At 46.5% G+C, this 13,002-nt stretch overlaps 1 protein-coding gene across 1 annotated transcript; it reads right to left on the bottom strand.

The window, feature by feature from the left end:
• Positions 1-8,467: 8,467 nt before the first annotated feature.
• Positions 8,468-10,183, bottom strand: LOC126106155 (zinc finger protein 568-like). The gene has a single exon (XM_049912396.1). The coding sequence runs from the start codon at positions 10,181-10,183 to the stop codon at positions 8,468-8,470; it is 1,716 nt and encodes a 571-aa protein (XP_049768353.1).
• Between the last annotated feature and the right edge of the window lie 2,819 nt (positions 10,184-13,002).

Below are 13,002 nucleotides of genomic sequence, written 5' to 3'. Positions count from 1 at the left end.
GTGAGTCCTTCGTTATCTGTAGCGATTCCCTGAGCGGTTTACGAGCTCTCGACCAGTGTTTTCCTCGTTCTCGTCTGGTGATGGCTATCCATGAGTCCCTGCATACTCTAGCGCGTTGCGGCCGCTCTGTGGTCTTTGTGTGGACCCCCGGTCATGTCGGTATCCCGGGCAATGAACATGTTGGCCGCCTGGCGAAAGAGGCCACGAGTAAACAGTCTCTGGACGTTGGCCTCCCAGAGACTGATTTGCGGGCAGTCCTCTGCCGAAAAGTTTTTGCGCTTTGGGACGCTGAATGGCGCAATCGGACCATGCCCAATAAACTCCGTGCCATCAAGGAGACGACGACTGTGTGGCGGTCATCCCTGCGAGCCAACCACAGGGACTCTGTCGTCCTTTGTCGGCTCCGCATTGGCCACTCCCACCTGACACACAGTTATTTACTGCGCCGGGAGGACCCTCCTGTATGTCGCTGCGGGGCGGCTTTGACAGTGGCCCACATTTTGTTGGCCTGCCCCCTTTTAGCTGTGGTCAGGCAGACATTTGCGCTGCCTGATACGCTCCCTGCCCTCGTATGTGATGACCCTGGTATGGCTGACTTAGTTTTCCGTTTTATTCGGGCAGGGGGTTTTTATTATTTACTCTGAGTGTTTGTTCTGTTCGTTTGTGTTGATTCTGGCCATTGGCCTACGATTTTACGCTGAGTTTTTAATGTGTTCTCAGTGGTTGGCTTTTCCTTTTTATCTCTATGGTCGGCCAACCACTGTCACACTCTGTGTGATTTTAATTTGTTTCGAAACTTCCTGGCAGATTAAAACTGTGTGCCCGACCGAGACTCGAACTCGGGACCTTTGCCTTTCGCGAAAGGCAAAGGTCCCGAGTTCGAGTCTCGGTCGGGCACACAGTTTTAATCTGCCAGGAAGTTTCATATCAGCGCACACTCCGCTGCAGAGTGAAAATCTCATTCTGGTTAATTTGTTTCGTCTGATCTCTGTAGGGGTATTTCTTGTCCTGTGTCGTCTGACGTCTTTCCTGTTGTTCGTTTTTTTATTCTCTTTGGGTGGTTTTACTTTTTTGGAAAAAGGGACCGATGACCGTCGCAGTCTGGTCCCTTTCATCCCCCCCAAACCAACCAACCAACCTCCGTCCATATCAAACCTACTAACCACCAGCAATACCTCCACTTCAACAGCTGCCACCCATTTCATATCAAGAAGTCCCTTCTGTACAGCCTAGCCACCCGTGATCGTCGCATCTGCAAAGACGAACAGTCCTTCTCCAAATATACCGAGGGTCTCACTGAAGCCTTCACTGACTGTAATTATCCTCCCCCATCCTTGTACAAAACAAATCTCCCGTGCCTTATCTCGCCAGTTTCTCACCACCTCCCAAAGTCGAACAGTCCGGAAACAGAGGAGCATTCCCCTCGTAACTCACTACCACCCGGGACTGAAGCAACTGAATTACATTCTCCGCCAGGGTTTCGATTACCTCTTGTCGTACCCTGAAATGAGAAATGTGCTACCCACTATCCTTCCCACCCATCCTACTGTGGTATTCTGCCGTCCACCAAACATACACAATATCCTCGTCCTTCCTTAAACAACCCCTGCTCCCAGTCCCTTAACTCGTGGCTCACACCCCTGTAATAGACCAAGATGCAAGACCTGTCCCATACATCCTCCTACCACCACCTACTCCAGTCCAGTCACTAACATTACGTATCACAATAAAGGCAGGGCTACCTGTTAAACCAATCATGTGATCTACAAGCTAAGCTGCAACCACTGTGCTGCATTGTATGTAGACATGACAACCAACAAGCTGTCTGTCCACATGAACGACCATCGACAAACTGTGACCAAAAAACAAGTGGACCACCCTGTAGCTGAACACGCTGGCAAACGTGATACCCCTCATTTCAATGACTGCTTCACAACCTGTGCCATTTGGATCCTTCCCACCAACTTTTCTGAATTGCACAGGTGGGAACTTTCCCTACAATACATCCTACATTCCCGTAACACTCCTGTCCTCGACGTTCGTTAGGCACTGTCCTCACCCATCCAGCCCCCCTCCCTGTTCCCATTCCAGCACTACACAGCTGTCATTTCACCGCCACACCCAGTCTTAATTTCTTTTATTTTTATTTCTCTCCTTTCTGCTACTTACCCCCTCCGCAACTTCTCTCCTACGCTCTGTGTAAACTGCAACACTTCACTGTCCGCCACTCCCACCATACTACCATTCCCCTCCCCGCCCCAGCCTTCTCCTTACCCCCACCCAGTCGCCACTCCCATCATACACTCGTGCCGCCGCTCGCAGTGTAGTTTCAGCTCTCTGAGACTGCAAACGTGTGTGCAAGTTGCGCTTGTGTGTGTGTGTGTGTGTGTGTGTGTGTGTGTGTGTGTGTGTGTGTGTGTGTTTGTCTGTCTTGACTGCTGACAAAGGCTTTAATGGCCAAAAGCTACGATTGTGTGAATCTTTTTATTGTGCCTACTGCGGCTCGGCATCTCTGCTACATGGAGAGTAGCAACTTTCCTTCTCTCATATTGTTATTTTCTTTTACTAGGGTGTAATTATTGGGTGAAGCCCATAAATCTCACAGTCAGTTGGCTTCAAGCTTTCTGACCATTTTCGGATGCGCAGTAACAGAATATAATTAAAGAAAGTGCATGTCAGGTCCAAATTACATATGTATCGGTTGACAAGTGTATATGCTGACCACTCAAAAGAGGCCAAAACCACCTGTCTCTCATTAGAATGTAAGCTTCTGTCTCATAACTACAACTTAACAAACAAAAAAATTATGTCACAGATTTTTATAGGCTGCACACATCAGTTGCGTGCAATTATTAAATACACATGATTTACACTGAAGCAACCGCAATCATACTTTAAAGCAAAGCTGAACTTACTAAAACATTCAAAGCCTGATTAGATTCAATCTGTAGTCTTGTGAGGTTTGGACAGCTTATGCAGAGCTCGCGCAGTACACTGTCTCTGATGGGACGCATAATCGTCAGTCTGCGCAGTTGCGGCATCGTGCCCACCGACCGCAGGACCTCTTCATCCGTTTGCTGGCACCTGCAGTGGACGCACTCTGAGAAATTGACTCCACAGCAGTTCCTCCCTTGCTCTATCATGCATCTGTGAGAGAGAGGCAATGAGAATAATTGATAACTATTCGAAGTCTTATACTGAGATATACGAGGGTGGTCCCGTAAGTACCCAGCCCATCAAAGGAATCACATTTATTTTTCAACATAATCTGCTTCTCAGTGATTTTTAATAAGTTTGATACCTTTTTTATAATGAGAACAGTCTAACTTCTCAAAATAGTCGTTAACTGCCAACATCATGTGTTTATTTGTTGAAAATCTTCAACCACTGAGCCATTTTTTTCAAGTTTGAGAAAAGAAAATAATCCGATGGGCCTAAATCTGGCAAATAGCATGGGTGAAGTAGCAATTCAAACTTTAATTCATTAATTCTGGCCATTGCAATAACGGACTTCTGAGTCAGTGCATTGTCGTGAAGAAACAACACTTTCTTCTTGGCCAAATGCGGCCATTTTTGCTTGATTTCTTTGCCAAAATGTTACAATAAGTTCGCATAATACTCGCTGTTATAGCTTTTCCTTTTTCTAAGTAGTCAATGAAAATTATCCCACGCACATCCGAAAAAAAAAAAAAACGGACGCCACAGCCTAGCCTGCAGATGAAACGGTGTTCACCTTCTTTAGAGTCAGTTCTCCCATTTGTATCCATTGTTTTGATTGTTCTTTAGTCCCGGGAGTGAAGTGGTGGTCCAACATTTCATTCACAGTTATGAAACGGTGCAAAAAATCACCTCTGTTGCTGCAAAACTTCGCTAAATGCTCAACTGAAATATCTTCACGACACTATTTTTGCTCGAGTGTGTGCAAGGTTTGTGACGCGTTTGCTCACAGTTTTCTCGTGTCCAATTTTTCAGATAATAATATCAACTTTTCGAAATACCTACTACATTGCTAGCATGCGTGAGCTTTCAGTCGATCATCCAGTACAGCTTTGTGGATTTTCTTGATAATTTCTGGAGTCGTCACCTCATTTGGGCGACACTGTGATGCGAGTCTTGGCAGTTCGTATGGCCTTGTTTACACTCTGCTCCTTAATTGGCAACAGTAAATATTGGGTAGCTGACTCGCCCAAAGTAGAATCTAGCTCAGCTTTAATATTGGTTGCACTGAGGCCTTTCAAAAAAAATGTTGTATCACATAAGGATGACCAATTTTCTCCATTTTCACATTTTCACCCACAACATTCACTATTGGTGGCTTCCATACAAATACTAAACAATGTGGTGTCTTCCAACTTGAAACATATGCTTCATATATCGTTTACTTTCTAATTGAGAGATATTTTTCAATAACAATTGCCACCTCTTGGTCAGGCCGGATACTTATAGGTCCACTCTCATGAAGTCCCTGTACATTATGACTCTCTCAAATATAGAGTGGGAAGCCATATACTTTTATTTACACAGATAGAAAGAAAAATTGCAACACCAAAAAATCATTAATGTACGAGGCATGATTTTTAAGTAAGCACCGTTTTGCCACACCGCGACTGCAGCACTGCGGTCCACGTTCTGTGCATGGGCACTGGGTACCTACATCTGTTGTCTATGCACTGACGCCATTAGTGTCTGATTCTTCCTTGTTCAATTTGTGTACTGAGTGTTGAAGATGCCTCCGATAATTATGAGTCCCGCCGACTGTGAAGTATGGGCTGTTGTAAGATTTCTTAGTGCTAAAGGCCTAAAAGCGATCAATTTTCATCGTGAAATCTGTGCAGTTTACAGAGAAAACACTAGGAGTGATTGAATCATAAGAAAGTGGGTGAGAGCATTTAAAGATGGCCGCACAAATGTGCATGATGAACAATGGTGTGGGCGTCCTTCGGTCGTTAATGAAAGTTTGGTGCAGGAAGTGGACAATAAGGTGAGAGAAAAAAGACGCTTTATGATTTCCTCCTTGCGGGATGACTTCCTAATGTTTCTTATAGTGTTTTGTATGGCATTGTGACCGAGCGCTTGAATTACTGAAAATAGTGCGCACGTTGGGTACCGAAAATATTGACGGATGTGCACAAAACCAAATGTTTAGACATTGCATTGACTTTACTTAAGCAGTACCACATGACGGTGATGATTTCTTAAGCCAAATTGTTACAAGGGATGAAACACGGGTGGCCTACGTCACACCAGAATCAAAGCAACAGTTCATGGAATGGCGGTATTCAGATTCACACAGAAAAGTGAAGTTTAAGCAAACAATTTCTGACCGGAAAATCATGTGTATAGTTTTTTGGGACAGAAAAGGAGTATTGCTTGTGGAATTTCTGTCTCATAATGAGACAATCAATGCAGCAGCTTACTGTAAGACATTTGCACAATCTGCGCCGTTCAATTCAGAACAAAAGATGTGGCAAGTTGAGCATGGGCATCGTTTTGCTGCAAGACAATGCCTGTCCGCATGTGGCGAATCAGACCAAAGATCTCGTAACATCTTTCTGAAGGGAAACTCGAAGTCATCCTCCGTACAGCCCCGATCTTGCACCCAGTGACTACCATCTGTTCCTGCACTTGAAGAAACACCTGGGCAGTCAACGTCTTCAAGACGATGACGAAGTCAAAACAGTGGTGATGCAGTGCTTAACAGGTCAGGCGGCAGACTTCTATTGAGAAGGGTATTCAGAAACTGGTACAACATTATGACAAGTGCCTCAATATGTAGAAAAGTAGATTAAGGTACAGGCTTTCATGTAAAAATAAAATTATTGAGATACATGCTAAGATATTTTTTTAATTTCAAAACGGTACTTCCTTAAAAAACACGCCTTGTAGAGTAATGAAATTTCGGGAATGCATTTTTCTAGGAAATTTATGTAAGTGATTAACATTGCAAGCTCACAGTTTAATTCAGGTACGAGATAAGCCATTGCAAATGTGAAATGCTGGTATGTTAATAACCAGTGTAAACGTCACAGTGTCAAATGCAAACATTCAAACTGCATTGTCGCGCAGGTGCCGGATTTCAGTCTGTGCGACAGAGTTCCATGCTTGTTGCAATTGGTCTGTCAGTCAGTTAATTCTGTTTGTGGATAGACTTGTCACCTGATAATGTCCCACAAGTGCTCAATTGGAGAGGGATATGGCGATCTGGCAGGCCGAGGGACATGCTGACTCGCCACGAGTGTGTCGGGTTGCAACAGTGGTATGTGGGTGAGCATTACCCTGTCGGAAAATGCCCCCGGAATGCTGTTTACGAGTGGGAGCACAGGTCAAATCAGCAGACTGACAAACAAATTTGCAGTCAGGGTGCACGAGATAACCACAAGAGGTCCCCTGCTGTCGTACAAAATCGCATCTCGGACCGTAGCTCCAGGAGTAGGTCCATTGCATCTAGCATGCACACAGGTAGGTTCCAGGTCCTAGGCTGGCCTCCTCGTAACTGAAACACGGCCAACACTGGCACCGAGGCGGCCCCAGCTTTTGTCGGAAAACACAGCAAACCCCCATCCTGCCTCCCTGTGAGTGCTCACTCGATACCACTGAAGTTGCAAAGTTTGGGGTCTGTGGAACGCACACTACAGGGCTTCTGCCTCGCAGCTGGTCCTCGAAGTAACCGATTTGTAACAGTTCGTCGAGTCATTGTGGTGCCGACGGTTGCTCAAATTCCTTCTGCAGATGTACTACGGGTGCACCGGAGCTGCCGTGGTGTGCACAGCCACACAAACGCAACGGCCGGCTACCGCGGCAGAGTTACGCAGCGCCTGCTACGTAGTGGCGCCGCGTTTCGCCAGCCGGCACTAGAGGCGTTCCCGCCAAACAGTCAAGCAGCCGCAAACTGTGTACGTGCACGAGCCTTTTTCCGGTGCGGATGGTCACACTACGATATCACTATCCACCAATCAGGGATCGCCAATAGCCGCCAATCATCACTCCGGAATCAGCAGAGGAAGACTGGAGCTGCCGTGTTGAACAGCCAGAAGAAAGGGAAGCAGGAGTCTTTCGATCCGCCACGGACTGCCGCCCGGAAGATAAGTCGATGCAGCCGGAACGTCCAGGTGCCACGTCTTCGCTACGCCGGCCAACGACCCCAGACTCTGAGACCATTTACTTCCTCATCATCCGCTGGAAAGCGTCAAGAGAAAACCTGACAAGAGAATGTAAATTCAGTTCAGTTGCTAATATTTCAATTCAATAAGGTGGCTTGTTATAAAATTTTGGTAGGAGAAGAAGCCTATTGCTTTTTGAAGGAAGTTTATCTTTTTGTGAAATTCAGTGGTGGCCTTGCTTCACCTAATAATTTTTTGTTTGCACAAGTGTGTTAATCTGTGGATATAACAGGAGACGTGTCCCAAACATGACGGTCTCCCCTCTCGGTAGTGCCGTGTGGAGTGCAGACTTCTTGCCCCCGTACGTTCTCGTCACCACGCTGCCAGCTATCACATACGGTGGGTACGTTCCTGCCTAGACTTTCTGCAATATCGCAAGAGGAATATCCAGCTTCTCGTAGCCCTATTACACGACACCGTTGAAATTCAGTGATGTGCTGATAATGGCATCTGTCACCTTAAAGACCGCAAACGCTGCTGCTCTCGGTCTTCGAGTGAAGGCCCTCGGCCACTGTGTTGTCTGTGGTGAGAAGTAATGCCTAAAATGTCATATTCTTGACACATTCTTGACACTGTGGGTTTCACAATTTTGACAATCCAGTAATCTCTGAAATGGAATGCCCCACGCGCAAGCGTGCAAATTCGTACATTTGCTTTTAAAGTCCCGTGTCAAATATTTACATTCGTGGCATGCACTACACATTTTAAGTAATGACTAATGCAATATGGTGGCTTAAACCATTTTAACCCTTCGTGCGTAAAGATGGTCTGAAACTGAAACCGGTAGATGTTTGGGTGTAAAATAAAAACAGCTGATGGTTGAAATATGCATTTTATCTACTAATAAAGCTTGTTCATTTACATTCATAATTAGCATGAGATTTCACTTCCATTCAATGAAATTACTTATTTCTAAACTTTGGCTATGTAACATCCGAGATTCGAGTAACAGTGAACTAACTAAAAAGGAATAGATAATAGTAACGTTAAAAAACTTGTAGTTATCTGTTTATAAGAGATGCTGGAAATAATGGCCACGGGCGTCCAGGCATCACTACCTTAGTGTGATGCCATGCAGCAATTCTGCAGGTGTGATGTTTCCGTAGCAATGTTCCAGTTCAGATTGTATATTACGCGAGGATTGTCAGTGTACATTTTGCTTTCTAGTGTGCTCTGTAAATAAAACTTACACAGTGTTAAGTGTGGGGACCTTAGGGGCTTCACTACTGACAAGGCTGTCTCGACGGGAACGCGTCGGTGGTGTCGCCCACACTTCGGTCAAATGAGTCAGTGTTTGCTCCGTCTTGTCAGAATACAGCATCTCTAGATGTGCGGCACTGTTCAAACCTTGAACACTGAAAAATATGTGGCCAGTAATGCGCATACTCGGCAGTGCACACTAAACACCTATCTTGTGCATAATATGTGGGTTTTTCTGCGACCAGATTTGCTTTTTCTGCGACCAGATTTGCTTTTTCTGCGACCAGATTTGCTTTTTCTGCGACCAGATTTGCTTTTTCTGCGACCAGATTTGCTTTTTCTGCGACCAGATTTGCTTTTTCTGCGACCAGATTTGCTTTTTCTGCGACCAGATTTGCTTTTTCTGCGACCAGATTTGCTTTTTCTGCGACCAGATTTGCTTTTTCTGCGACCAGATTTGCTTTTTCTGCGACCAGATTTGCTTTTTCTGCGACCAGATTTGCTTTTTCTGCGACCAGATTTGCTTTTTCTGCGACCAGATTTGCTTTTTCTGCGACCAGATTTGCTTTTTCTGCGACCAGATTTGCTTTTTCTGCGACCAGATTTGCTTTTTCTGCGACCAGATTTGCTTTTTCTGCGACCAGATTTGCTTTTTCTGCGACCAGATTTGCTTTTTCTGCGACCAGATTTGCTTTTTCTGCGACCAGATTTGCTTTTTCTGCGACCAGATTTGCTTTTTCTGCGACCAGATTTGCTTTTTCTGCGACCAGATTTGCTTTTTCTGCGACCAGATTTGCTTTTTCTGCGACCAGATTTGCTTTTTCTGCGACCAGATTTGCTTTTTCTGCGACCAGATTTGCTTTTTCTGCGACCAGATTTGCTTTTTCTGCGACCAGATTTGCTTTTTCTGCGACCAGATTTGCTTTTTCTGCGACCAGATTTGCTTTTTCTGCGACCAGATTTGCTTTTTCTGCGACCAGATTTGCTTTTTCTGCGACCAGATTTGCTTTTTCTGCGACCAGATTTGCTTTTTCTGCGACCAGATTTGCTTTTTCTGCGACCAGATTTGCTTTTTCTGCGACCAGATTTGCTTTTTCTGCGACCAGATTTGCTTTTTCTGCGACCAGATTTGCTTTTTCTGCGACCAGATTTGCTTTTTCTGCGACCAGATTTGCTTTTTCTGCGACCAGATTTGCTTTTTCTGCGACCAGATTTGCTTTTTCTGCGACCAGATTTGCTTTTTCTGCGACCAGATTTGCTTTTTCTGCGACCAGATTTGCTTTTTCTGCGACCAGATTTGCTTTTTCTGCGACCAGATTTGCTTTTTCTGCGACCAGATTTGCTTTTTCTGCGACCAGATTTGCTTTTTCTGCGACCAGATTTGCTTTTTCTGCGACCAGATTTGCTTTTTCTGCGACCAGATTTGCTTTTTCTGCGACCAGATTTGCTTTTTCTGCGACCAGATTTGCTTTTTCTGCGACCAGATTTGCTTTTTCTGCGACCAGATTTGCTTTTTCTGCGACCAGATTTGCTTTTTCTGCGACCAGATTTGCTTTTTCTGCGACCAGATTTGCTTTTTCTGCGACCAGATTTGCTTTTTCTGCGACCAGATTTGCTTTTTCTGCGACCAGATTTGCTTTTTCTGCGACCAGATTTGCTTTTTCTGCGACCAGATTTGCTTTTTCTGCGACCAGATTTGCTTTTTCTGCGACCAGATTTGCTTTTTCTGCGACCAGATTTGCTTTTTCTGCGACCAGATTTGCTTTTTCTGCGACCAGATTTGCTTTTTCTGCGACCAGATTTGCTTTTTTGAGAGTTTGCATAAGAAATTCAACTAGAAACTGATTAACTGATGTGTCAGGTGTACCAGTTTTATGTGGGGGGGATCCTATATTATTAAGCAACGCTTACATACATGACCTGTATAGGAAACCTTCAGCCTTTTGCTTCCAGAACAAGAGTGTAAAGCATTCTTCTTCACATCAGATACACACATTTTTTGTCAAGGAGGTTCTAGGATATTGCTTCTATGGACTATCACAATACACAAATCCCCCCAGGGGGTCCACAACTCTTTTGTGGATACGTGCGTAGCGAGCACGGGACCCCGAGGTAATGTGGCCTTCCTTCCTTTCCGGGCTGCATACCTTCCCATTCCGCATCCTTCCCCATCCCTATCTTCGCCCCTCCTCCCCTCACCTCTGGCTCTTTCCTTCTCTTTCTCCCCATCTGGGAGTATGGTTTGTGCCTACGTCCGGAGACGGACGCTCGTAAATGTACTGCATTTCTTGCCTTTCTTGCCTTTCTTGCCTTCCTTGCTTTTATGTCTTCTTCCTTCCTTTGTCCTTCTCTGTCTTTTTCCTTCCTTTGTCCTTCTCTTTTCCTTACCTCTTCTCTTTCTCTTTTCTCCGCTGCGGCGTTTGAGACTTCTCTTCCTTCCCTTCCCTTCCCTTTCTTTTTCTTCCTCCCTGTGCGTGTCTGAAGGCCGACCCACGCCCTTCGTGCGTAGCCGGTGACGGGGTAACGCGTAATTCCCCGCCCCGGGTAGACAGGTAGGACACGTACGTACCCCCTGGTAACGGCCAGGCCCAGGGAGGGGTGATTACCCGAGCTGATACCTTCCGAAAATGCCGATTGGTCCCTCCGTCCGTTTGTCGGGAGGTGTGACCTGAGGTGTGAACAATCACCTAAGGCGGGAGTGCCCTCAGAGAGGGCCCCCACAAGGGAGGAGCGCGCCATCGGAGACGCCGGTAATCATGGGGGATTCTTCCGCAATGGTTTCCTCACCTTCCACTAAGTCTAGTCACAAACGTAAGCATACTGAGTCTCAGCCACAGACGATTCTTCCATCGCTGCCACAGTTCCTTGTTGTTTCTCGGTCTGATGAAGGTCACGACTTCTCCACGGTCAACCCTTTCATTATTCAGAAAGGAGTCGACGCAATAGCAGGTCCTGTAAAGTCTTGTTCCAGATTACGGAATGGCACCCTGTTGTTAGAAACACACAGTGCCCTCCAGTCACAAAAATTGCTGCGTACTTCTCTGCTCCACACCTTCCCTGTCCGGGTGGAACCGCACTGTACCTTGAATTCCTCGCGTGGAGTCGTTTATACACGCTCCCTCGATGGATTGTCTGACGAAGAAATTCAGCACTATCTGTCTGACCAGGGCGTAACGGCAGTTCATAGAGTAATGAAACGGGTTGACACGAACATCATTCCAACCCGTACTGTCTTCTTGACATTTGACACAGTTCAACTCCCATCGAAAATCAAAGCAGGCTATGAGATAATTTCCGTTCGCCCTTACGTCCCAAACCCTACGCGTTGCTATCGATGTCAGCGGTTCAATCACACCAGCCAGTCCTGTTCCAATCCAGCCAAATGTGTTACGTGTGGCACGGATGCCCATGAGGGTGCTTGTCCACCTCCATCCCCTCGCTGCATCAACTGTATGGGTGACCACGCTGCTTCCTCTCGAGATTGCCCCGTTTTTAAGGATGAGAAGCTCATCCAGGAAATAAGGGTGAAGGAAAAGGTGTCGACCTTTGCTGCTCGAAAATTATTCGCCAGTCGCAAGCCCACCGTGCCTCAGACAGGAAAATACAGCACTGTCCTTGCTTCTCCTCGGCCAACAAAGGAGGCGGCCACGCAGACTTGCGACCTCACCTTTAGTACCACGGTCGTCAGATCGGCCAGCGCAAAGATCGCTCGTTCAACCTCACCACTTTCGCCTGCCCACTCTATGGCTCACCCTTCGTCGGGTTCTGCTACATCTCGAGCCCAAAAGTCGGACGCCAAGTCTTCGAAAAAAGAGCATACTCGTGAAGAGTTTTTACGGACCGCAGCTTCACAACCATCGGTTCCTCCTTCCTCTAAACAACATTCTTCCAAGAAGGCTACAAAGAAACCCAGTTCCTCTCCTTCTCCGCCAAGGCGTGCCCCCTCTACAGCACCACCTGGCGGAAATCGCCCTCGGCCATCTTCTGTGTCGCCGAGGCGCACTGCTGGTGGCCGGTCAACCGGCCGATCGCTGGTGGCAGGGACTGCTCCTGACCAACTTATGGATCAGGATCTTCTGCCTTCGGCTGAATGCCATTCCATGCTGTCGGTTGCTAGCTCCGAGCAGTCTTTGAGTTGACAGCAACTTTGGTCACATTCCTCCATTCTCTTTTCACCCCATGTCCATTATCCACTGGAATATCCGCGGCATTCGAGCCAATCGGGATGAATTGTCGGTCCTCTTACGCTCCTACTCGCCGGTCATCTTCTGTCTTCAGGAAACAAAGCTGCGTCCCCATGACCGCTTTGTTCTCCCTCATTTTCAGTCTGTCCGATATGATCTCCCCTCTGTTGAAGGCTCTCCAGCCCATGGCGGACTCATGATTCTTCTCCGTGATACTCTCCATTATCACCCAATCCCCTTAAACACTTCCTTCCAAGCTGTCGCCGTCCGTCTTTCACTTTCCGGATACACGTTCTCTCTTTGTACTGTATACATTCCATCATCCACACCAATGGCACGAGCTGATCTCCTTCATCTTCTTGGTCAGCTTCCACCCCCCTATTTGCTGGTTGGGGACTTCAATGCCCACCACCCGCTTTGGGGATCTCCACACCCTTGTCCACGTGGCTCCGTATTGC

Source organism: Schistocerca cancellata, chromosome 10 (assembly GCF_023864275.1).
Source record: "Schistocerca cancellata isolate TAMUIC-IGC-003103 chromosome 10, iqSchCanc2.1, whole genome shotgun sequence".
Taxonomy (NCBI): Eukaryota; Metazoa; Arthropoda; class Insecta; order Orthoptera; family Acrididae; genus Schistocerca; species Schistocerca cancellata.
The sequence above is the reverse complement of the archived record's forward strand: the minus strand, read 5'-3'. Positions and strand labels throughout refer to the sequence as shown.